This window comes from Lepidothrix coronata, unplaced genomic scaffold (genome assembly GCF_001604755.1).
Source record: "Lepidothrix coronata isolate B3197 unplaced genomic scaffold, Lepidothrix_coronata-1.0 Scaffold234, whole genome shotgun sequence".
Lineage (NCBI taxonomy): Eukaryota > Metazoa > Chordata > Aves > Passeriformes > Pipridae > Lepidothrix > Lepidothrix coronata.
In genome coordinates this window covers 480,973-507,278 of record NW_016690414.1, presented here as the reverse complement: position 1 = coordinate 507,278, position 26,306 = coordinate 480,973, and the positions used below count along the sequence as shown (strand labels likewise).

General features: G+C 44.1%; 1 protein-coding gene across 1 annotated transcript in view; it reads right to left on the bottom strand.

Annotated features, from left to right (window-relative positions):
* Positions 1 to 2,995: 2,995 nt before the first annotated feature.
* JAG1 (jagged 1) overlaps positions 2,996 to 26,306 on the bottom strand; it is a 34,973-nt gene continuing 11,662 nt past the window's right edge. The window contains exons 3-26 of the mRNA XM_017834509.1: positions 25,894 to 25,945; positions 20,242 to 20,496; positions 19,177 to 19,237; positions 15,221 to 15,351; positions 14,841 to 14,960; positions 14,454 to 14,567; positions 13,790 to 13,903; positions 12,926 to 13,039; positions 12,487 to 12,533; positions 11,819 to 11,992; positions 11,185 to 11,335; positions 10,520 to 10,684; positions 9,898 to 10,011; positions 9,144 to 9,257; positions 8,932 to 9,045; positions 8,691 to 8,807; positions 8,150 to 8,177; positions 7,959 to 8,044; positions 7,057 to 7,170; positions 6,673 to 6,782; positions 6,355 to 6,591; positions 5,893 to 6,024; positions 5,292 to 5,442; positions 2,996 to 4,985 (exon numbers count right to left, since the gene is read on the bottom strand). Coding sequence (XP_017689998.1) covers positions 4,528 to 4,985; positions 5,292 to 5,442; positions 5,893 to 6,024; positions 6,355 to 6,591; positions 6,673 to 6,782; positions 7,057 to 7,170; positions 7,959 to 8,044; positions 8,150 to 8,177; positions 8,691 to 8,807; positions 8,932 to 9,045; positions 9,144 to 9,257; positions 9,898 to 10,011; positions 10,520 to 10,684; positions 11,185 to 11,335; positions 11,819 to 11,992; positions 12,487 to 12,533; positions 12,926 to 13,039; positions 13,790 to 13,903; positions 14,454 to 14,567; positions 14,841 to 14,960; positions 15,221 to 15,351; positions 19,177 to 19,237; positions 20,242 to 20,496; positions 25,894 to 25,945 — 3,273 coding nt within the window. The 3' untranslated portion in view covers positions 2,996 to 4,527. The remainder of the gene's footprint in view (positions 4,986 to 5,291; positions 5,443 to 5,892; positions 6,025 to 6,354; positions 6,592 to 6,672; positions 6,783 to 7,056; positions 7,171 to 7,958; positions 8,045 to 8,149; positions 8,178 to 8,690; positions 8,808 to 8,931; positions 9,046 to 9,143; positions 9,258 to 9,897; positions 10,012 to 10,519; positions 10,685 to 11,184; positions 11,336 to 11,818; positions 11,993 to 12,486; positions 12,534 to 12,925; positions 13,040 to 13,789; positions 13,904 to 14,453; positions 14,568 to 14,840; positions 14,961 to 15,220; positions 15,352 to 19,176; positions 19,238 to 20,241; positions 20,497 to 25,893; positions 25,946 to 26,306) is intronic.

The window sequence follows — 26,306 nt, the reverse complement described above, 5'->3', positions numbered from 1 at the left end:
CCCCAGTGCTGGGGAAGCAGCTGCTGAACCATTCAAATCCTGCACCCCTTTCCTCCTCCTCTCCCCCACAAATTGGAATTAATCGTTGCATGGTTATTTTCCTGTTTTTCCCCTCTTTTGGGAGCAATCACTGACCTTTGCAGGCAAACTCTGTGTGCGCGGGCAAACAATAATCATGAAAAAAGGGGAAGCCAAAAAAATCTTAAATATACTTAAATATTCTTGCTTCCTTTAGGAGGAGAGGGGGAGGTTACGCAATCACTTCCATCTTCTGGGGCGGAAAAGGCTGAATTTGGTACTTCCCTTGTCAGAACTTCTCATCTTTGCATGCACTCCCAAAAACGTGAAGGCTCTGCCTTGTGACTCTGCAGATGGCAGGGGCAGTGCTCTGGGCCCCAGAGAGCTGGGGAGGCAGGGCTGGATTCAGCCTCAGGGCTGGGGATAAGGAGCAGAGTCAGGAATCCTGAAGGATCCACCGAGAGCATAACCTTTCCTAGCTTGGCAGGGAGCCGGTTAATAACCTGAACTCTTGGTGTGCAGGTGGTGTGTCTGTGGAAGGGAAAACGGCTTCACCAGCGCCATGGCTTGAGGGTGCAGGTCTTGTGTTTGGGGCCAAAACTGGTTCACATTTGAGGCTTCAGATGTCCCAGTGCTCTTGGCTGCCCTTGGCTCCTGTTAGTAGTGCAGAGGGAGCCGTTCCCAAGGCTGGTGTTCCCCTGGTGACAGGAATATATTGGCATTCAGGCTGATGTAACATGCACCATCAGCACCTTTCCCGGTTACCTCTGTGTAAGACGGGCCCTTTCCATGCGGAGGTGCAGAGCTTTGATGTGGCCGTGCTTGAGCTGAACCAAACCCAGATCTGGCACGTCCAATTAGCTGTAGGTAGAGCAAAGCTGAGTGTGCTAAGGGGAGTAATTTTATTTTATTTAATTTATTTTATTTTAGTGCCTAACTGGCAGCTGAGGAAAGACATATTTTTCAGTCCTTAAATGAAGAAGGATCCAAAGAACAAACAGTAGCAGTGGGAAACTTCTCCTGACTAGACAGAATGTGTCTTCCCTGAGTAGTAAAGTATGAACTGGCAAAGAATGATTTCCACAAAAATAAATGTGCCTTGGTATTCTAACGGGGAAGCCTTAAACTTCATGTTTCTATTTATTTTCATGGCAACGGAAACCACTTCCTAGACCAGCCCCCAGCGTGGTGGTGGATCTGGCCTTTGGAGGACTGGTTTTGTGTTACATTCACCAGTGCAAGTTTTGGAGCTACCATTGAGATATGAGGATTAATTAATAAATACCATTACAGCAGTTGCACAGAATTTTCTTCCCTCCCCCTGTACAACTCGTGCAGTTCTAATTTTCTAACGCCATGAGGTAGCAATGAAATGAGCTCTGTGGGAAAAGCAAGTTGTGTGTGGAGGAGCTCTGCAGTAACAAACCCTCTGCCTGATCCATAGAGCACTTTGGAGCACAGGAAAGGCTGGAAGTAAATAAATGAACACTGTGCTCAGGGCTCTGACTTATTTTGAAGCTTGAGGAACTCAGGTTTTTCTTTCACTGAGTCTTCAGAGACCTAAACAGCTTTGTCACTATGTGCAACGATTAAGTCTGTGATTAGAATTTGCCTCGGTAGGTTTTGAAGAAGCCTGGTAAATGTAGGTTCCAAGGAATTGCAAATGCTCTATTTTTTTTAATTATTTTTTTTGCTTAATGGAAGGCAGGTTCAAATTCCTACCAATTCAGGTATGTTTTGGAAGGAGGTAGTTGTTTCTGTGTCAGTGAATTTGAGACCCACACGAACAGCAGACATCAGGGTGATGGTTAATTCAACATTAAAAGCATGGGAAAGCATCCAGGGAATAGCCTGGCTTTGCACTTTGGAGGCAGGTAGAAGATTCTATCATCTTTAAGTGGCTTTTTTTTGGACACGCCGTGTTTGCTTTACTGCAGATTTAGAAGCCAGGGAACAAAGGGAAATAAATACTCGTGGGATTTGTTTGATGGGGAATTATTGAAGTGGTCAGATGAAGCTAATCTTGTTGACTTCCCATTCAGCAGGCACTACACTGACAAGGCTCCAGGCATGTGATTGGGAAGAGTAAGAGCAGCCCCCCCACCAAGGTAGCACAGCCACGGTGGAAACCTCCTTCTGAAGTGAGTTTAAAATAAAAAGTAACACTAATTAGATTTTATCATTTTTTTTAGACAGCTGTAAAGAAGGTACATAACAAAGTATTTCTCAGTGTCAGATTTTGTCAGCGTTCATTGTATTCATATTGCAGCAATCTTTATAGAAAATATCCATTTATTTACCACAAACAAATACGGATGCAAAGGCCTAACCTTGCAGCTGGTTGGTTTAACTTTTTCAATTAATTTGTTACACAGTTAATTGTTCCCTCGGCTTTTAGCCCCTTCCCAAAACAACTTTGCAGCTTCATCAGAACATGCCAAATTCAGAGCAGACCATGAGCCAGCCAACCCCTGCACCTCCCCAGGCATCCCCTTTGGGTGGGAGGGGCAGCATTAGTTCAGCATTCAAAGCCGTCGTGTTGAATATTTTAAGAGTTTATTTTATGCTTTACAAAGCACTTTTTGCCCATCAGAAATCAGCAGGATCTATGGATCCCTTCCCATCCAGGTCAGCACTTTGGATCTTGCCTAGCTACTTAGATTTGGTTACATCTGGGGGCAGCTCATTGGCCCGAGCAGAGTAAACCCGTTGCACAATTCCAGTCACACCATCATCCTCTCGGGAATACACAGAGGGACATTGGCCAAGAGACAGTGAGAACGAGGGACACGCTGCTTTCAAACCCCTTCAATCCCATTGGGAGCCAGAGGGGAACATGTAATCATCTCACAAAAAACTGACTCCACCAAAGGCAGGGGCAGGTCTTGGAAAACCTACAGCAGCACCTGCCCCTGGATTTGCACAACTGAGTGGCCGGGAGCACCTCCAAGCTCAATAATCTCCACGCTCTTTTATGTTTTCATACAAAAAATTTAATAAATATTACTTTTCAAGATTTATTGCCAGGAACAACACATCAAAGATGCATTTTCATATAACACTAATATCACAATACAAGGTATCTTCATGATCTCAATGGTTAACCACCGAGATGACTATGTTTATAAGCCTTTTGATCTTAAACATCGTAATAGCACTTTGATTTCCTCACTTGTTAAGGCGGGCAGTGTAATCTATGGCAAACCTACACAGTGATCTTACTGGACATTCTACTGTTCAAGTATTCAACAACTAGCTTATTAGAATACTCCCTAAATGCAGTAGATTACAAAAAAAAGTCAAATCTACAAGTGGTTCAGTATTACATATTTCATGGTGAGAAAAAAAAATAATTAGAATTTACAAAATAAGATTGCTGTGTTTCCAACTTCACACGCTAATTTGATATTTTTAATTACATGCAACCACTCACATTTCATCTACATAAAGTAATAGCTCAGTTTTGTTCCCTTAAACTGCTCCTTAGCAGATTATCTGCCTGTCACTCGGTTTTCAAGTCTAAAGCAGCAAAAAAAATTTTCTAGTCTAATTCTCTAAACTGCCTCAGTCAGTACTTACAAAGAGTCTTAAAGTGATACTATGGAAGGTGTTTCAAACGTTTGACATTGTACAAAAACCAGCATCAAGGCATGAAAGCCCATCCTATTAAAAATAAACTATTTTAGAACACCTTAGTTTTGGCATATAGGCAACATGTAACAAGAAAATAAATTCAAAATAAAGAAGCCACGAGCTTACAATGCTATCAAAAACCTTCAACTCTAAACACATACATATAAATAAAAAGGAATGATATTTTAAGGCTCTTGATTATTAAGTTAATAAATCAAATATACACAGTGATTAATAAAAAAAGAATTATTTACATATCTATACAAACTTCTATTTTTGACACATTTTCCTCTTTAAATTCTTCATTTACCAGCAACTGCTGACAAGTTCCCCCCACCCGCCCCCAACAAAAATACAATAAAAAAATAAATAATAAACTTATTTTTGATAGTTGCTGTGGTTCCGAGCTGCAAAGGCACTTTCAAATACAGAACTAGTTGTACGTCACCATAAAACCAATATACAAAAAACTCAAATTCAATAAATATAAATAAAATGTATTATTCTAAAGAAACTGTATAAATCGGAACATCTGGCAGAAAAAGAAAAAAAAAAAATGAACACTAAGGAAGAGTAATAAGGCTATGTAATACCTTATGGAACGTTTCCATGATGGATCAGCTGCAGCTGAATTTACGGGAGGGCACTTTTGACTAGTTTTGCATAGATGTGAAATGCAGCACTTGGTATTCCAGCCAACCACAGCAACTATCATTGCCAGTGTAAGCCAGCTTGTCCAAACTTAAATTAACACAGGGATTCTAAGTAAATAATAGCCTTAGACTCAAATATTACACAACAGTTTAAGAACTACAAGCTCTTGAGTGCCTTTATAATGATACTTAAAGGCCCTGCATGGCAGCACCCCACCGTCTGCTATACGATGTACTCCATCCGATTTAGGCTTTGTGCACTTTCCAAGTCTCTGTTGTCCTGTTTATTTGTCCAGTTTGGGTGTTTTGTAGGGGTGCTGTTGGGGGGCTTTTCATCTCTGTCTACCAAAGTGTAGGCTGGCTGCTTGGCAAATCGGGCCTTCTGCTGGTGCTTGTCCATGTCATCCTCCTCCACCTCGGAGTTGTGTGTCCTTATTTTGGCGATTTTGGAGTTTTTGTTTTCGTAGTCTTTAATGGGGACAGTGTTTGCTCCGTGTTTCTCAATGGGGTTTTTGATCTGGTTCAGCTGCTCCCTCACGTTGTTGGTGGTGTTGTCGTCAGAGGCCGTGTGAGTGTGGCTGCTCTGCTTTCGGCGCTTCCGGATGCACCAGTAAAACACGGTGACCAGGCAACAGATCCAGGCTACTGTCAGGACCGAGCTCAGCAACGGCACCAGGAAATCTGGAAGAGACAGGAAAGCAGTCAGTCCTGCTGTGAACCCAGGGGGCCAACTCCAGGCTTTCTACAAAGAAAACCAATCTCAGTTCTTAAGCCTTGTTTTTTTTCACTTATTTCTCCACGAGGACAGCGGCAGCCGCTTTACCAGGTTAGGCCACTGCTTTAGAGCGTTTTCAAAACCTTTGTGGTTTTCTCAAATAAAAAGATCCCAGTGAACAGGGCCAAGGAGCAGAGGCTCCAGACTTCCCTTGGAAGGGCTGTTCTAGTCAGGGCAAGGGTACAGGAGTCTGGGGACAAGGACCAGCTCACCTGTTTTGCTCTTCACCGGCCGCCGCTGCACCCTGACTTCGGCCACCGCCGCGATGAGGGTGTTGTTCCCGTCGCGCTTACTGACCAGGTCGATGATCTTATCTGTGATGTCCTTGATGGGGTTTTCATCTTCCCCGATATCTTCTGCAGACTGCAGGACAAGGCACACAATTAACACCAAATGCCACAGCAGATGCGTGGGGAAATCTGATATTTATAAACTTCCACAGTCACTCAAGGCTCTTGGTGCTTTTAACACATAAAAAAATCCAACCAAAAGGGCTGGCTATGGGCAGAAACTAATAATGCATATTTTTTTTGTCCCCATCCCTACAAAGACCAAAAATCCCCCCCCAGAAAGCAAGAATGGAGCACAGAAATGTTTTACTCCCCCTATTACAGCTGCCCCCAGATGGCAGCTCTCAGGTACGCACATGTAATCAGGATTCCTTCCCTGTTCTTAGAGGGAATCAGGATGGAAACTAAACCACAAGAAGTGCTGACAAAGCCAGGAATTAAGATTTTTATGAAATCCACATGTTGCACACATATCCAGACAATTAACTACTGAGACATTCAAAAATATTCCAGGAATACTTACAATAGCAACATGGATTTCATTATTTGCCAAGTGGGAAGGCTCACAGGTAATGTAGATGGAATATTCAACAGAAACATTCTTCAGAATATTCAGATTCCTCAATTCACTGCAAACATGCTCTGTGGTAAGGCCCTGGAGGACACAAAAAAGGTGTTGGGTTTTTTAAATATATATGCACACAAACACACAGATATAAGATTTGCTTGGGTTTTTTTTTTTCCTGCCCTGAAGTAAGAGTTCTCAAGGGAAAAGGAGGTGGAATTCCCTCAAAACCAGCTTTTGTTCTTCCCTAGACACAAAAGCATTTATGGTGGAAGGCTGTATTAATCCTTCTCTGATTTGTTTACTTTGATAAAAAGACAGTGCCACCTTTTATTGTGCTTTTCCCTATGACAAAAGTCATTCCAAGCTCCGGGAAGCAAATCCACAGGTGCCACAGCACAGCGAGCTGCTGCTACTCACCGGTGACATCATTTCTTTGTTGAAGGTGAAGGTGATGTTGGCACAGTTGTCCTGGTAGTAAGAATCTGAGTTGCATTTGGTCCTCACAGGCTGCTGGTTGGAGGGCCAGCACTCGCCCACCGCGGCACAGGGGTGGGTGAAGCAGTGGTCGTCCCGCACGGGGACACAGGCGTGGCCGGCGGGGCACTCGCTGTGACCCTTGCCGTGCAGGACACAGGGCCGAGGGCCACACCACACCTAGGAGAGAAGAAATGCTGGTGAGAACCCACTGGTTAGAGGACAGAGAACAGTATAACCCGAAGCACAGCCCAGCTGTACCTTAGAACAGGTGACTTTCCCATTCAGACACTGGCAGGTATTGCAGTCGTCGTCCCACTTCGCCCCATCTGGCATTACTCGAACGCTGGTAATGCAAGGCCTTCCTGTAACTGAAGAGTGAACAAGAATTAAAAGCTTAAAACAGGGAAAAAGTGAAAAAAAAACCCCAAAAAACGAAATCCAAACAAACACCAACCCTACCAAACCCTTTCCTAAGTTCACCTAAACTTATCGCTAAGTTTGCTTCTTCAATAAAGGTATTTGCTTTAAACAATAACAGATAACAGCCCCGAAAAAACAACCCCATAGAACCACAAAACCATCAGGATGCAATTACACAGATCTTGCTACAAACATTAGGACCAGCTCTGGCATCTGGAATACCTTCTTGGCATCCTGGACCACTGCGACCCGGGGGGCAAATGCAACGGTACCCGTTAATTTCATCCACACACGTCGCTCCAAAGGCGCAGGGCGAGGACTGGCACTCGTTGATATCTGTGATGGGAAGGAGAGGAAATAGCATCCTTTTGTTTTGGCAGAAAAAAGCAAACATAGGATATATTTGCCTACTGGAGCTTTTATGTTCATTTTCTAGCGTCTGCTGGGAGATGGATTCCTGCTGGCAGCACCGGTGTAACCTCAAAACAAGTCCTTTGACATTTCTGCTGTGTGGCACTAGCAAAGATCAAAACCTGACCCCTGTGGCTACTTGAGCTTTCCAAGGGCAAGGACACATTCCTTCTCACACAGGCACACTTCCTCTCCTCTGATGTGCTCCAGTTTTGTCCCCCACTAGATTCTTCAACTGATGACAATGTTAAACCCCTTCCCAGTTGTATTGCTGCTGTGAGACTTCCATTTCCATGGCTGTTATTAAAAAAAAGTGTTAGTGTCCTCCTACCTGTAATTATTATTAAATTACAGGGAAGCACATACATCACCTCAGGGCTTGGAGGTGGACTATTAATTGACAAGGTTTTTGGCTGGCACACTTTCATCTCAAGCAGAAGCCTGGGTCACACAAACATATGAACTGGGAAAACTATCCTGAAGGCATTTTGACTGCTCATCTGAACCAAGAAGTTTCAGCTCCAGCTGAGTGACTTCAAAATTTCTTTCATTTTCAGTGTGATTCCTGCCCTTCCCCAAATCTGCTACGGATAGAGAAGACACAAGGCACCTATCACTCATCTGATCTACCACTTAACCTAATTAAGATGATTGTCTTGCAACAAGATTCAAGTGAGACAAAAATCCAGGTGGAGCACCACTGGAACACTCACTGATCCTGCAGTCGGGCCCTGCGAAGCCTGGAGCACACTCACAGCGGTACCAGTTCTCTCCATCCACACAAGTGCCACTGTTGTAACTGTAGAGAAAAGTCATTGCAGACATTAAGAAACTGCTACAAAGAATCCAGAATTCTAAAACAACAACAACAAAAAGAAGCCAAGGATAAACACAGCAAACTTACCAAGGATGAGGACTGCAGTCGTTTGTGTCTGCAAAGCAAAGACAGGCAGCATTAAACATGCAGGCTTTGGCTAATACAGCTCTACTGGCAGTAAAGAATGATCAAACTTCCCCTAATGCCCAAGTTATACTTAGCTCAACTTTTACTAAAATATGCTGAAATTCTCTACTAAATTGATTCCAGGCTTCTACCACAAAATTTGTTAACTACATTATGGAACACATGTACACAGGAAGAGATCCTTGTAAAGAATCTAATGGGGGGGGAAAGAAAAAGTGGAAGCAGACAGAGCTGCTCGTAGAAAAAGAATGCAGGAGAAAACAAGACAACATCTGTCTCCACTTAGCTGATTTGCAACTTTCTCATGCCCAGGTCAAGGCTCTATCACACAAAGTCATTAAAAACAAAGATTCAGGTGATGCTAAAGCCTACATCAAACAAGCTTTCCCTTCTGGTTTCAATCTTGACTCCGAGGGCGACAGGATGAGCTCATGTTCTCATCAGGCAACACTCTGGAAAAGTTCAAGCAGAGCCAACTTACTCTGAGTGCATGTGGGTCCTTCCCAGCCCTCCTTGCAGACACAAGTGAAAGAGTCCCCGCTGACCACACAGGTACCACCGTTGTGGCAGGGGTTTGGCAGGCAGCTGCTGTTCCTCGCTGGAACACAAACAACATTCGCCGCTAAGTTGTTAGAAAGCCCTCGAATGCGAGCCAAGAGGAAAAACTGAGGTCACAGATCCACTGCTGCATCTGCTTCCTGGCGATTATGCAGGGTATTTACCTATGTTACAAGTGGCTCCTTCCCATCCTGCAGGACACATGCACTTGAAAGTGTCCCCCTCGTCGTAACACGTCCCGCCGTTGTTGCACGTCGCCTCATCGCACTGGCTGTCGCCTGTGAGAAACCCAAACCATCCTTAAGACTGGTGCTCTTTGCAAGTTCAAGCGGCCAATCAGAGCACGCCTGTTACGTTTTGGAAATGCTGAACTTACGGGAGTGGCAAGTTTTTCCTTTCCACCCATTTTTACATTCACAGAAGAAGTCGTTGACCAAGTCTCGGCAAGTTCCTCCATTGTGGCAGGGGTTTTTACTGCAGTCATTAATATCTGGATAAGTTAAAGAGAGAAAGCCGGCTCAGGGGTGTTTACAGAATTGACAAACAATGCTTGAAAGGAGCATAACCCATCCCTAATTTTGGCCTGTGTTTCAATCCTGGATTAAACACTTAAGTCAGTATTTTAAAACTTTAAGCCCTGTCACAGAGATGAAGAATGTTTCAACACATTCTTGCTGTTTGTTTTCATTTTGTTTGTAATCTTGTTTCAGTAAACAAGCAGTGAAAAGGCCTATTACATAAACTCTCCTGTTAGGCAGGGGATGGGAGCAGAGTGCTTGCTCCTCCTCTGCTCCAGAGATGGACAAAATACAGGTGTGATATGCAGACAGGCCATTCCTAAAGTGGCATCTACTAATGCAAAGGGTTTCTTCCTGAATATTATCCAAAGGATAGAGCAGGAAACTGAACCGTGGGAGGGCCAGGTTCTACTCCCAGTCCAGATTTGTAACTTGGGTTTAGTTCTGATACAAAATCTTTGACTTGGTGGAAAGCAGAGGACACCTGGTCCCCAAAGGCCTTTGAAGCAGTTTATTGGCACTGGTCATGTTTGTCTTCAGGACAGCACCAGCCATTCCTTCCCAATGTTTTCCCAAGAGATCTTTCTGTGTGCTGAAGAATGGATAACTTACTCGTTTCACAATATGTTCCTTCCCATCCATCACTGCAAATGCATTTGTAGGAGTTGATGCCGTCGATGCAAGTGCCACCATTTTTACAGGGGTTGCTCTCACAGTCATTGATATCTGCAACAGTTGGGAGGAGAAAAAAAAAAAGAGGAAAAAAATCTCAAACTAGGAGTACAGCTACTGGAAGTCATCATCTTATTGCAGACTGTTTGGTGCTACTTCCATTTCTAAGACCTTTTTGAGGGGAAGGGTTATAACCAAGATGAGAAATGGGTGAAAAACTGGATGAAGTGATGAACCATCACTCAACAATTACTATTAAAAACAACAGAAAATAAATCAGGAATCCTTAAGATCCACGTTAAACCCCAGTATTAACTCCCTCAGACCTTGTATGCATAAGGTTTTTAAAAACATCGAATTCATGGCCAGAGGGTTCATTACTGTGAACTTTCCCCAAGGCCCAGCAAATTCCACTCTGCCTCACCCAAGGCGGGATATGAAAAGCTAAAGCAGTTCCGAGGTTCGCTGCGTTACAATAAAGAACCCCTAAAGCAGTCTGGGAGGGAAGGATGGAATCTTTCTTCAAACAGAAAAGAGTGTGTATCCTCCTTTCAGCTCTTACTCTCATGGCAGTAGGTGCCGGTGAATCCTTTGTTGCATTCACAGGTGAATTTCCCACCCGCTTGGCTCTTGCACTTCCCATGAGGACCACAGACGTTGGAAGAAATGTAGCGAACCCCCTCGGGTGTGCTGTTGGAAGCCACTGCCACGGTGCAGCTGTCGATTACTGTGAAAAAGCAGAACCTGCATGAGGATTGCCCGTCGGACCCGATTCCTTAAGCTAAGAGCAACATTTTAATTCCCAGTGACGGATGTTTAGAAGACATGTGTTGGAAAAGACCTTTAAGACCCTCGAGTCCAACCACAAACCTAACACTGCCAAATATGTTTGCTGCTTTAAAATGAAAGGACTGTGCCAACTGTGCATAAAATAATCACAGCATTTTATCTGACGGTTGCTGGACCACATCCACGGCCTGGAATAGGCTGTTTGCTACCTGTGTTTTCTGTCCACGTGGACATAAAGCTGTCTTTCAATAGCTGATATTTACAAATATTACTCATCTGCTCATACAAATAAAGGCCTAAGGCAGAGGGCAAAATTCAGCCTCTTTATGCAAGAGCTACTCCAGTGACTCCATTGCTGGAGCCGCATTAGGGCTCCAGCCAGGGGAGGGGCAGGAACTGTTGCCAGACATTCCCATTCACCCGCGAGGCAACACAAACCTTCACAGGGAGTTGTGCGGCAGTGATCCTTCAGGTGGGAGCAGTTCTTCCCTTCATAGTCCTCAGGGCAGTTACAGAAATAGTCCATGGCAAGATTGAAGCACTGGGCGCCGTTCTGGCAAGGATTGGGCTCGCAGTAATCTATGTCCAGCTGCAAGGAGTGCAGGCAGAGGGAAGGGGAACAAAAAGGGGAGGGGAAAAAGGAGTGAGGGAAGGCTGAGTGAAACAGAAGGTTTATCATAGCTTTTCCCTCACCATGACAGGCCGACATTGTGGAATCTGACCTTTTTATCTGCTCTCTCAAAGAGTCATTCATAACACGGAGTTTAGTTCGACTCGCGGCTGTTCGGGCAGACAGACTCTTGATATCGAACAGCCAAAATTAATAGAGCGCAAAGCTGGACACGCAAACCCCCTTTAACAAAAAGAATCCTCCACAGCCCGTCAGGGGTTTTGTTGGTTTCTTCCCCCCTCCCAATATATATTAATCAAGCAGTTTCTTGGCAGACTGACAGCGATATCAAGTACAACTTTATCCTATGGTTCACTGGACTCCAGGCATTCCGTGCGCGGATCCGGAGCGCCGGTACAAACGGCACTGGCTGAGAGCCTGCCTTTCACCCAGGCTTCTTACCTGACAGAGGTTTCCTGAGAAACCAGCGGGACACAGACATTGGAATCCATTGATTTCATCCTGGCAATGACCCCCATTCATGCAAGGGTTACTTGCACATTCATTGATGTCTTTCTCACAGTGATCTCCTGCATAGCCAGGTGAACAGATACACCGATAACCATTAACCAAGTCCTGGGAAAGAACAGAAAAGTTTAGAGTTAAAGGTTTCTCCTCCCTCTTGAGGTAGTCTTATTAAGGAAAAAAAAAAAAGTAAAAAAAAAAAAATCTTATTATGTCCAACAAGGCAAAAATATTTAGGGGAGGAAAAAACAAACACACACAGACCCAGTCCCGGCTTATGTTCTTAATTTCCAGGGAAGACACATTAATCCACATTTTGCAGTGGAGTGCCTACATTTACAGAAGGTAGTTTGCACACCCAGCCCATTCACTGGTGACACTGGCAGTGAAAATGAGTCATTTCTTGCAGTTATATTTTTTGCCTTTACTGTTGTACAGACATATCTTAACATTCTATAGCATGACATAGGCCTTCCCCCCAACTTAAAGAAAGGACAATTTATAGCACCTAATTGCTATTTTCCAAACTATTTGTGCTTAGACTCAAACGTTTTGGTTACTGTCACAAGTCTTTGGGAAACCAAAGTAAACCAAGAATTACTTACCCGACAGGATCCTCCATTCTGACATTGTCCACGACAGTCGTTAATATCTGTAATAAAATTAGCGTGGTTAGAAGGCAAAAATATATTTACACTAGATAGAGAGTTCAGGTCTCTCTAAAACTGCAGCTAGATAAACCTTTTGTCAAGTTTCCTGCATGCCTTCCTTGAGATAAGGTTATTATAATGGGTGGGAAACCTTTCGTGATTTTGCTACGAGAGGCAGCGAAACTTCACATCATTGTTTCAGTCACTTTATCAGAATATAGCTATGGTACAGGCTAATGACTTTGATAAAATTGTGTATTTTCATTCTGCACCAACTACTCCCTTTCTAAAAACATCAACTGCTGGGGCTCTGCCCGATGTTTAAATCTGAGCTTAGAACATACATATCCCCACAGAACTGGCCTTTAATAAACCCGAGGATATGGACACTTACTGATATCACAGTTGTGGCCAGACCAGCCAGTAATGCAGTCACAGTAGTAGCTGCCAATCAGGTTCCTGCAGGAGTTGGCATTGACACAGGGTTTGCCCTCACATTCATTGGCATCTGAAAAACCAAGGGGAACAGCCCAATGCAGAGTTTGTAGGGCAGGGGGGAAGGGAAAAGCCCACAGCCCACTCTCCCAGCGATCAGCAGTTCCTTCAGAGCTAAGAGGAACTTGTACAGCACAGATTAGTGTGACTGCAACAAACAGAAGTCAATCACACCGTCAGCCTCTGAAGGCTCTTTCAGTTTCTCTGCAATTAGAACATACAGGCTACGCTAATTATTTGATAATTACCCAGCCACTCATTAAGAGCAACTTCTCCCCCCCACACACATCTCAGCTGAGCGTTTTGAAGGAGAAATGCTGCAGCCCGGTCAGTGGGATGAGTGTGTTGTGTAAGGAATGCAGCCAGCTCATTCTCCCTGAGATCATCCACATTGTGGAACCCAGCTGTGAACTCCTTGGTCTGGAGGAGTTGACATGGCTGGAGAGATACAGCAACTTTCTCACAGGCTAAAGGGAGAAACACATGTGGGGGCAGCGCTGGGAGGCACAGCATGCACCCTCCCCACTCCAGGGCAGCTCTGGCTTGAAGGATGTCCCTTAGTTAACCATTTCCTTCGACTGCCAGCACACAGCAGCAACAAAGTGATGGAAGCCATGCTTGGAGACTGTCCCAGACCACGGAAACACAAACATCCCTAATGCAAAGGGCACAACTGCCCTGGCCTGGCTGTACCACGGTAACTTTTGCATTTCTCTCTCCCCACTCCAGAAAAGCATTGGATGAAGGGAAAAGCAGTTCTCACCTAGCTGGCACGTTTTGCCAGTCCACTGAGGTGGGCAAATACACTTAAATCCGTCAACTAGATCTTGGCAAGTTCCTCCATGACCACAGGGATTTGGAGAACAGTCATCAATATCTGTAATGCAGAGTAAGGAGAGGCTTAGCTCCACTGCCCGACAGGCAATGGCACTAACTGACACATTTGATAAATGGTTGCTGCTACTTGGGTTTTCCCCGAGGATCAGAAGGACAACAGGACTTCTACTTGGAATTCTAGGTCATCTCTGATTTCAGCAAAAGCCTTCTTTAAAAATAAGAGTAGTGTGAATGGGGGTTCAAAGCACAGGGGAAAGAGTTTACCCCTATGGCCTTTTTGCAAGTCATATTTTGATCCAGCAACTCCCTCTAAACAGCATTTTAAACAACTTGCCAGAATGCTACAAAAATTCAGCATTCTGCTTCTTTTGAGAAGCCTTTGGCCATTCTTTCCCCTGGCAGTTAGCAAACAAAAACCTCAGCACCAGCAAAGGGGAAGAGAGTGCTCAGGGGAATAAAGGGCTGCCAGGAACCAATGCTCAAGCTGGGAAAGGTTAAATAGGCTGCCCTATAAGTTTATCAGTGATCACAAAGAGTGATATAAACCAGCTAACTAGCATCTTTTTTCATACAAATTTGAAAGAACTCACTATCAGTGCAAGTTGGTCCAGCCCAGCCAGGTGCACACACACATTCAAATCCCATGGATGTCTCCAGGCAGCTTCCTCCGTTGTGACAGGGATCGGAGAGGCAGGCGTGCTCCGCTGCACCGGACACAGGCACATCAGGGAGGGAATACAGCAATGCCACCAGGAGCCACCCCCTACGCCCACCCCGTGCTTCTGCCCTGGACACATCATTGTCACATTGCTGCACTGCACTCCTGCAAGGACCAGGAGGCTGCTGTTCACAGACACCAAAAGCTCACGAGGAAGCATGAGCAGGCAAGGACGGAGTTTTCCTCCATCTCATCGAGTGTATCCAAACCCAGGTAAGAATTAACTGTCAGTGGCAGCTCAGCGGCTGCAAACACTCACCAATTTCACAGTTCTGTCCCGAGTAGCCCTCAGGGCAGGAACACTGGTATTTGTCAGGGCCGGTGTTGCTGCAGGTGCCACCGTTCAGACAGGGCGGGTGGGTTCCACAGTAGTTCAGATCTGCAGGAGGGGAGGAGCTTTAGAGCCACGGTTGGAAAGCAACAGAAACACCCCCACGTGTGTGCTTTATTTGTTATTCCAGAGCCTTTACAGAATGCATCCACACACAAGAGTAGGACAGGGCAGGGAGAAGTTAAGGACAGAACAGCACTGGAGACAACGCCAAGCAGCTGAAGGAAAACACACTCCCAGCACTCTGAGCCTCACGTGCAAAGGCTCCCAGTGTTAACATTCAAGTGTTCCCCGTGGGATTAGCATACCTTTGTCACAGAGCTGACCACCCCAGTTGGTTTCACAGAGGCATTGCCATGGTTCAATGCAAGTGCCATGGACACATCCAGGGTGTGGAATGCACTTATCACAGTACTGGCCTTGCCATCCATACTGACACCTTCGGTTAAAGAGGGGGGAAAAAAAAAATCAGAACAGGGAAACAAACCAAAAGGCAGTCAGAACTGCTCTGTGTAGATACAAGTGTGGAAATCCAAAGCTTGGAAAAAGGCTGGGGAAGTGGGGGAGAAGGGCAGGATGAGGGGAGGGGAGAAGCTATTCAAGGATTGTTTGATGGTTTCTTGTAAACAAACATTTTGGTAGTTTTGCCAAGGTCTCTGTAGTCGGCCTCCTGACAAAAGAATAACTGTTCTGAGAGAACCAGCATGAGGCCATTCAGCACAATAATACTCTTTTGGAGCCTCATATAAATGTGGCAGAGAGGGTGGGTGTGCACTACAAATCAATCTCTGGGCTTTGACAGGGTGCTTTATAAATCGAGGGGGGGAGAAAGAGTCAGTGGGAACAACAGTTATCCAGAGATCCTCATGAATACAAGGTTCCAGGAGCTTCAGCCACACTGGGGTCGTCGCAGGAAGACAAACAAAACCATAACCACCAACTCTGAGCCCTTGGCAAGGCAGTAGCAAAGCATGAGGAGTTCCCTATTCCATCAGAAGCCAGCCTTATTCCCAACAAGGAGACACACACAGCCAGTATGGAGCGGGCCACAGTCAGGGATGGAAGAAAACAGCACACCTCAGGATTCTACACGTGTGCAAAGATCAGCTGCTGGTGTGTTTCAGAGTTTGATTGATGCTAATAACCTCTTTTCAGGGAATAACTAAAACAGCCAATTCTGGGAAACTTCAGCGTCTGAAGAATTTGTTATTATTTATTGCCACTATCAATTAGGTACCTGAATTCTCTACTGAAAAGGAAGATGTGCTTTTAAAGTAAAGCCCTCTGAAGGGAAAGCTCATTTTGGCATTCATTTAGTTCTCACTAGCAAGACAGATCAAGGATTCTTCAAATTAAAGTGGATCTATAGTTAGAAACAAGCAAAACAAGTTGGAAATGAAAAGCAAGGGTTTGTTGAGGTACTGTAGTTCATTAACAGGTCTTGAGAGTAATTGATCAGCAGCAATTATGCACTAAGCTGTCACTAAATTATGAAAACAAACCTCAGCCCTACAGAAGTCAGCTAAGCTTTCTATTTGTAAAACCCCCCACCATTCTTCTGCTGGCAATTTCTTCTCATGGGAAAAAGGCAGAAGGATCTATCCAGTGGGTAATCACACACAGCCAGTGGTAAAGCCCAACCTCCCTTCTAAAAATCTCAGGTGACAAACTGCATCCTAATTAACTTTTTGCTTTAATAGCTATTTCAATAGCAGCCTATTCAAAGCCAATGGGAAATTCTTATTAGTTTGTGTGTTAACAAAAAAAGCCAGTCCAACTTATGTGTCTTTGTGAGCAAAGAACATGAAAGAAAACCAGATAAGGCAAAACAACCTCTCTCAAGTGGCTCTTGGAAAATCCTTCTGTAGAGGGAATATAATAAGAACGCACAGAGATCAAAATTGAGGAACATACCCTTTTAATTTGTATTGCATTCAAAGCAACTTGCCTGTGAGCTTGCACACAAGCCAAACTAAGGGGCCTCACCTGCAAAAACAGGTATCCACATTGAGAATTTTATTCCTTTCTGTCAAATCAAAGTGGTGGTGGGTTTTTTTTTCTTTAAAACAAGTGTAAAGAGAAATGAAATAATTACTAAAAAAAAAAAAAAAAACAAAACCAAAAACCACACCACACAAGAAAAAATTCTGTGAGCTTTGCAGCCAAAGATATTACTTTATTCAAACATCAGCTTCAAAACATAACAAACAAAACTGGATAAGGCTATGGGCATTTAGAAAACAAGAAGTTAGATAGCAATTCCAGAAAAAGATTCACAGTAATAATTCTTGTTTAATAATATGTATGCAGCAGTTTCTCATGAGAAATTTAAAGTTAACTTTCCTTGTATAGTGATTCATGAGTAAAAATGGTTTTGTTGGCTGGCCTGCATTGAAGAAAGTGACTCTCAGCAAGAGGGAAAAGGATATTTTAGGAACGTTTGGAGTTGTCTGTTGTACCAGAATGCAGAGCAGTTTCTGCTGGGATGTTATTTTTAAACCCTGTTGCATTTGTAACATACAGGCTATATGACTCATCAAAACTTAAAAGAGAATAAAATCTTGTTCCTGTGTTCACTTTAAAGATAGTGGTCTGACTTGGCAAGCAGAAGTTATCTGAAAGCACCAGAAGGACAGCATTGTTTCAAGACTATGCAAATCAAGTGTGGGAAAGTTGCACCTTAAGTAAATAAGAGCACTAGTGCATGTCTGGGCAGTGAGTGGGAGGCAAGAGACTTAGAAAGAGAAAGGAAAGGAAAAAAAATCTGGAAACAAAGCCTGTTGTTCTGACTAGGAGACAGCAACCCCTACAAGGCATGTTTATTCTGATGACAGAAGCACAAATCACTGGTAGCCCTGACTGACTTGCTCCTCTCACCATCTGCCCCCCCCCCCAAAACTTCCTACTACTTGTTAGGCTTTTTCTTTTTTTTTTTTTTAATTAAAAAAAGATTTAGTTTCGGTGTTCTGGGGGTAAACCAGCTCATATCAGTGCTGCTAAAGGTTAAAAATCACCGAAGGACCGACAGCAGTCCATCCTGCAGCTCAACTTTCACTTTGCCACAGCTCTTGTGAGGATGAGAAGTTCCTTCCTACCTCGCTGTCAGAATGTTCCTTGATGATTTTTGTTTGTTTGTTTGCTTGCTTTGAAGCATAAGTTACAGGGACAGAGAGAACAAATTAACCAGTGTGGCTATTTAGGCTGAATTTTTATATAACAGCCTGCCAGATACCCCAGATTTAGTTCCTGTTTGAACTCCAGTCCACTTCATGAAAAAACTTTCAGCAACAGAGAATCCACCAATATGCTTGTCAGGTAGAGAAATGACTTTCTATTCCTTCAGACTTCTGAGTCTTATTCATGAATACCCAAACTTTACTTTTAACCCTTCCTACACAGGATCAATATCAACCTTTTTTGTAACCTCAGGAGCCCTCAGTTGTAAACTGATGTGATAAAGGGTTACATGCAGCAGCTTGGAAGCTGCTTGTTGATAAAGAATATCCACATTTATTATCCACTAACCCTCTAAGGGTAAGGGAGAGAACCTCCCCGTGCTGTAAATATACGATGCATATTTTAAGGCATTCCAAATATTTAGTTGTTGGGTTATGGGTAAAAATCTGCTTTTCATTGTCCCCTTGCCAGGACAGAATGGACTTCAAAGCATGGCAGCAAAATTCAGCATTCATGGAGCCTACTGACAAGATTTCATCCCAGCCATTAACCTCTCAGCACTGGGAGCCTGGCTCACAATGGCAAAGGATCCGAGAGATTTAACTAATCCCATTCTAAAGAATGCTTGACTTTTGCCTACTGATGGAAGAAACCTGGGGGTGGGAGGGAAGAAGGGGGAAACAGTGAAAGGGAGAAGGGGAGAGAAAAGCCACACTGTACTTCAAGCTTGGAGTTGAAAAAGCCTGTTAATCAGGCTGGGGGGAAAAAACATACCCAGAAAACATTTGCACTATTTATGCAGAAACAATTAGTTAGTGCTCATTAGGCAGCATTCGATTTATCCCAAACCCCCCCTCCCCCCCAGTGCCACCATTTCACAAACCAAAAGCTTCTTAAAATTATCAGTGCATTAAAAGCCTGCTCCCCCCTTATTCTGGGCAAGTCAGCATGAATAATGTGCCTTGGTCAAAAACACGACTCCCAAAACACCCTCCCTGCCCAATCCTGTTGTGTTTAGCATCACTTGTTTAATTAGTTGGGAAGGAGTGGGGGGGGAGGAGAGGAAAGGAGAGATAGGAGCATTTACCTGCACTCTCCTGGAATTGTGCAAGAACCATGCTTGGGGCTACATCCCTGACGACAAATAGCTGTTAAAACAACAACAAAAAAGAAGAGTATCAGCACAATATCAGCAGCTGCCACTTCGGGCACCTTCACACTGTGGGAATGTTTTAATCTCTAACCACCATTGTAATCCCACTAAATCCAAGGTTTTAACAAGTCTCTTGTATCAAATCTACGTGAAGGAACCCCAAGGTGGGTGACTCTCTGTGATAGGAAATAGATCAGCTTTTTCTTTTTATAGGAAATTATTCCTCTGCCTTTTCAGAGGAACTGTACCTAGTGCTGCTCAAAGAGCTGTTTCTGTGCAGGAGAAACCATCCCACCCCAGAGAGCTCAGGGCACTTCTAGGCTACAGGTTTCCTTTCTCTGTCTGCTGCAGGTGAACTGGGCCACTCTCCCTGGCTTTGCACCTAATTCAAACCAGCTTCTGACTACTCTGGATTTAGCTTTGGCCATATATCTGAACACACAGGATATTAAGATGAGCATTGATTCAAACTGCAGGTAAACTCAAATCAGCAAGACATGCTGATAAGTCTGTTCCTAAGTCCTGCCTTCTCCTTCTGAAACTACTTAGGAAGCTGCCATTCCCTAATAAACATGTTAAACATGATCTCAGGTAGAACAAACAGCCTGGGACTTTTTAAACACCAAAGCTTTACACTTGCCAGGTCAGCTCTAAAACAAGTCTCTCCTTCCTGCTTGTCTTGAAGTTCTGCACCAAAGGGGAAATCCTTTTTGAAGTCAGCAGCAGAATTCCCATTGAAGTCAGTGGGCTGGGTTTTCTTCCCAAGGGCAAAGATGTGGATAATCAGAGAAAGAACACATCTGCTAAGTGCCCAGTACTCGTCAGGCCTCTCAGAGATTTTAACACAAGGCAGAAACCAGTCTTCTCCTGCCCCTGGTTCTCTGTGTAAGAGCTGGTCGCTGTGCCACCAGTCCTTAGCCCTAATGCAACCTGGATACAATGCCCTCAAATCCCACCCAAGGCCAGTGGTCCCTTGGGGGCTGAGCATTTGTCACAAACCTTTGTTGCACTCTGGTCCCATCCAGCCTTCCAAGCAGGTCTTGTTGCCGTTCTGGTCGCAGGTGTGGTGAGTGAAGAAGTCATCCCTTGGTCGACAAAACTTGTTGCAGCCAAAGCCATAGTAATGCTCTGCACAAGTCACACGGATTTGATACTCAAAGTGGGCAACTCCTGCGTTGTGTTTCAAAGTCTGCCACTGGCGGCTGGGATTGATCATTCCAGAGTGGGAAGCCTTCTCAATAATGCGATCGGGATCTACGAGTCAGAGGAGATGTCAGAGTTAAAACTGCGTTTAGGTATCGTCATTAACTCCCACATCACAGCTCTGCAGCTTCACAGGCAAGACTCTCTGAGGCAGCCAGTTGGTTTTATTAATTTTCTGTTTTAGAGAGTCAGATAAGGCTGCCCTGGAGCTACAAACCATTAAGTGAAACACGCACGCAGCGTTATCAAACCGAACAAAGCTTGAAATCAAAAGAGGCTGTTCAGTTCCTGCCAATCACTCGTCCCTTTTGCAGTGTAAGGGCATCCAGTGAGAATCACACAGTTGTGATTAGGGAAAATTCAGCTGCTTTTGCTTCTAGCTCCAATAGGTTGGTACAAAATGTGGTTTTCCCTGCTTCTCCATTAATGGCGCTGGTTTTGTTTTCGACTGGAATATTGACAAAACCATCACACTACAATAGCCTAATAAAGCCATGTCTACAAACTGAATGCAGGCACTGCAGAAGGTTTGCAGCCTCCTGTGCAAACACTGAATTGAAAACTGGCTACTCCAGCATTCAGATGACATCAGCAATCTCACCAGGTTTTGGCTGAGGAACACCATGGAAGTTCTCTCTTCGGATGTCAGTTGACAGTAAAACATCAAGACCACCAGAGCTCAAAGCAGAAAACTCAAACTGCTGCATCTGTGTGCTATAGATTCCCTTTCCCTCTACAGAGCATTTCAAACTTTAGGCTTTGCACACGACATTTAGTTCCAGCAGAAGCCTTCTGGCTTTCAGAGCCCCACAACTGTCAAAATTATGGCTTGAAATAATAATATTTCACATTAGCTCGGAACATTGTATATATCTGCGGTATTTCACTTTGTAGTCCAGGTCTTGTGACTCAAACGATCTGACACTGCCTTACGACCTGCTGCGAGCCAGCACTTGACTGCTGACTGAAAGTTTATCATAAAACAGCCAAGATATCCTCACAGACATAGTTCAAACCCAACAATAAGTACACAGGAGCACAATCCAGCGATGGAAGGATTTTAGGTAGAAGGGCACTTTGCCAGTGATGTGTTAGAAAGCAGCGTGTGAAGAAGTGCTGGCACATCTGAGTGTTAAGAATTAAAATGTACTGGTGTGCAGCTCTTTCTTCCAACAACTACAAAAGAACATTGGGGAATTTTGCATAAGGCAGAGCTGAAGGCTAATGAAGTCGCTACACAAACCTTAAGATGACACATGGCCAGTTTTTAATCAAAAATAGTTTTAAATTCATTGCTAAGGACCTTTGATTTGCAGCTTTCAAAAAAACAACTTCCCTACAGGCTCCTCAAGCCTCAGATACCCATTACTGATGCACCACTAGACCCTGCCTGCTTGTCTGCAGTTTTGAATGACATTAAGTCAAAGCACAAACTCATAAGAGTGTCAATAGCCAGACATCCCGAGTATTTGCCCATTTTTGGGGGTGTTCATGGCTTGAGTCTACAGCATTCAAGTGTTTTACAGTGTGAAATTCAGGGCAACAACTTATTCACCTTCTGGTATTTCTGGTTCTATAATATTTTCTATTTAAATCAGGTTTTATTATTCATTGGCACTAAGCCCCCAACCCCACATCTATGTGTCAGACTTTCAGATGTGCACAGGCCTTTATTAACTTACATCCCATTCACAGGTTATGTAGATGCCTAAGGACTTTTCCATACTGGTACATCCAGAGCAATATCATGTCTGCATGTGCAGGTGTAAGGCTCTGAGATCTCATCAGCAAGATTATTGACTAATTCTAAGAGGCACTTAAGCAGATGCATATCTACTCCTCTCAGAATGGGGCTAGCCTGGCAATTAGAGCTCCACTCATGCGTGCTGGAGGTGGCTCTGCTGCACTTGCCAGGATACACCCCATCCACAGCACAGCTGGAGAGCAAATGCACTTCCCAAAATACCCAGTGTGCATAAAGACATCCTACCTCTTGGGAGTAAAACACCTCTCTTGTTCTTTCCCTTAAGAGGCAGGAGAAAAGGGGAATGACACTCAGTTCTGCAAAACAACCCCCCCTCACACAACACACACACACTCACTCTTGCTTTTCCAGTCTTTTCCTGTTCCCCATTGGGAACATACCAATGACAGCTATTTCAGTCCCTGGCACTGGAAAGGCAGTTGCCTTGGAAAAGGGATCTTTCCTCTTGTCTCTGCTCTATCATTCTTCTCCAATCTGCCAGCTCATTAGGAAGCCTGTCCTTGCTGAACATCTATGGCATCTCACTCCAACCAGTCTCTTTGGAGACCTTAACCACAAGCTGAACTCAAATGGAAACACCCTTATAAGTCCTCTGGACTTCATTATTTTGTAAGGGCTCAGATGAAATCCAGCTGCAATTTCCCTTTGGATCATGGATAAAATGTCTTCCCTTTGATACGCATTACAAAACCAAATCCATCCATCTAAATTCAAGCGAGGTCTCCCAGGTTTAAGATCCCTTTCCGTCAGCCATCACCCACAGTTTTCACAATGAAGCCTTGGCATGTTCCTTCTTGTACAAAACCTTCTCCACCCTTGCCTATTCCCACTTACACAAGGGTGCTGACCCAGACTCCAGGGCAGGCATTGCAACAACCCTGCCATTCTTAGCCTGCACCAACCTCGGTCTAAGTTTTATAGGAAGCAATCCCAAGGCAGCAGACTGGCTAAGTAAATAAAAAGCAGCAGTCAGCCAGGCTTGAGAGAAAGGGATCTCCTGAACTCCCCTGCCATCCTCTGACTCAGAACCCCATGCTTTGATAGGAAGGTTAGAGGAAGTATTAACCCATTAGGAATTGATGAAGTGGAAGGGAGAGGCTTTCTGTACATCTTGAGCTTCTGCTCTGCACTGTCAGAGAGTCTGCTGGTTTCATTCACTCCTCGTGGCTACACTTCAAAGCTATTAATCTCTCTTTTTATTCAGTGGGCAACTGTATCAAAGGTTTTAGGCGCAAGGAAATGAGATTTTCACTGCCCACCTTTGCTTTTCAGTGCCCCATTGTCTGGAAATTATAACTATGCAGCACCAGGAAGCAAAAACGACAACAACAACAAAAAAAACCCCCAGACTCCTCTGAGCAGTTTGGGTGGCCAAGGACACCACAGTTATTTTTGAAAGTCTTTGTTTCAGACAACTTCCAGCTATGGCTTGGTTTACATTGTGCTGGAGTCTCTTATGCCCGACTGGAATTCACATGCAACTGATACCAGTAATTTACCACAGCTCTTTGCCATAGTTTGAGTTGCAATGTCAGCCCCATTAGCTTTATGTAGGAAGCAACAGTAGCAAGATGGCAACTAGACAAGAACCAGAGTAAGAAAAACCATTTGAGTTGAATCTTGGCTCCAACAAAGCATGATTCTCATCAACTTCAACAGGGCCAGAATTTAACTGCAAGCCACTCTTGGAAGTGAGACAAGAGAGAGTATGTGGTAAAGGGAACGTAGGAGGAGTGGAATGTAGAGGGGGAAGGAAGCTTCCACTCCAGGATCTCCTAACAACTGCACTGATCAGAGGATGCTAGAGCTATTGAGAAGTTGCACAAAGCTTACTAAACCCACTTTTATTGCTGAGAGCTCTCACAGGGTCCTTACAATTCAGTGGCAATTACAGTAAAAGAAACTCCTGGGCATCAAAAAAACCCCCCACTCATCACGTTATACGATGACAATTGTTTAGTTCTAATCATTTTCTTAACTAGTTCTTCAAGACTTATTCTTCAGCTCTGGGAAAGCTGACTGTAAGTCAAGCAAAGAGGCACAAAGGAACAGCTTTGTGCAGTGCAGTGACTGAAGTGACCTACAGATGGATGAGTGACAGCAAAGCTAGAGCAGGAATGCAGATCAGGAACATATGCAAGAACATGTCTGCACTTGGTCAAATGCACTGCTGAGAAATGAGGCAATTTTGTCTGAAGACAATTGTACTTCCAGAACATGAAAGCAAAGAAAGGGTTCATTGTGTAGCTTTGGAAATGCAGTTGTTTCATGAAAAAAGATGAGCTCTAATAATAGTAAAAGTGGCAGAGACCCAGTCTGAAGAAATTCTCAGATCCTACTATAAACACGACTTTCATTTTGAATTCAGGCATCTCCCATTTTTAATACAATACTGCTGCTGCAGCATCTATTTTCTTCTCCTCCATAAAACACTCCGTGGCCAAGAAGTTTCCCAGCCGCTGCTCCATGACTGGGGTAGAGCCTGGAATCACAGCTACTGCCACAGTGCTGAACGTGGCTGGTTGAGGCTACCCCTGACAGGTCACAGGAATCAACTGCAATGGACAACTGCTTTTCTGGAACTATAAACTAACAGGATATTCCATGTATATTTAAAAAAAAAATAAATACAAAGAACTGCTCAGAAAGGGTCCCAGACTCAAAGACCACCGTGCATTTCAAAGACTACAAGGCCTTTCTCTTGGGAGGTGTGAAGCCCATTTCATTCCTGCCTGGCTCTCACCTGGCATTCCAAGGTGGACTACAAGGAGCTGCTGTAAGATTTCTGTAAGATGGGCCACAGTGCTGCTGCTTCCTTGTTGAAGGGAAAGGCTTGTTGTGTCAACAAAACCTTTATGAGTTCAGATTCACACTCCCTCCTGTGGCTTTTACCACACACTCTGTTCAAGCCTTAGAGTGAAGACATGGCTAATTTTGCCCACCTCCTTCAGAAACAACAGGCAAAAAGCAGAACAGCTCATATGCCAAGAGACCCTGTACAGCTTCCTCTGTCAACAGGAAAAGCTTTGCAGAACCTTTCTGAGACCAACCAAAGACATTCCAAGCAGAAGATTCCCACCCTTGGTTTCCAGCCAGCCTCTACCAGGTCGTGTTTGGTAAGTATTTTTCAGCCCCTGAGTATAAATCCCTAGACATCTAACTCCCAAGGAAGAGCTGGCAGTCACTCCTATTTGTCATCTACAGTTATTAGATGGATATCTAGACCAAGTCTTATGGAGATTTTATGTTTTTCTATTTTTTTTTTTTTAAGCTGCACGTTCAGTTTTCAGAAGTATAGAGAGAGGTCTCAAGTGAACAGGACTTAGGCTTCTAAATATTATACTTAATTAAAAAAAAGAAAAAACTCCAAACAAAGAAACCTGAATAAATCCCTTGGCTTTTACTCTCCCTAAGGAGAGAGAAGGAATTAACAGCATCTATTTTTAGGCAAACTGTTGGTGCCTAGGTGAGTGAGCTACTCACCCTCTGCAGGCAAAAAGGGAGACAGGCTGCTGCAGAGCCTGGAGGAATTGCTCCAGACTGTTGGAGGGAGAACTTTTCCCTCCCTCTGCGCTCTAATTCACAACAAGCTGGTTAAACTACCAGAGGCCTTTCAGTGCACGGGAAGCAGAGGTGTCCAAAGGAAGTAAACCAAGCAGTAAACCAGTGGAATGAATACTTACTTGTGGAGTTATCATTGTAATCCCATGCCTCCACAAGCAACGTGTAGGATCTCTGCAAAAGAGAAATAAGAGTTAGTTTCAAACCCACACATGACTTAGGGAAAAAAAAAAAAAAAACAAAAACCAAACCAAAACCCAACAAAATCCCCATTTTAATTAAAAAGAAAAATTATGGTCTCTGCCCCAAAGCCGAACACTTGGAAACATAAATAGGTAAAAGATTATACTTGAGGCAAACGTGATCTTCTTGAGAGCCTGTAAGCTACCTTATCCAGTCTGACTCAGAAGACCTTTCACCTCGGACAGCTCATCTCTGCCATCGTCAAAGCATCTTATGTGCTCAGCCAGGGAGCACAGCCTTTGACGCTGCGCCTGGAAGGCACGAAGCGCCGGGACAGCATCAAAAAAAAAAT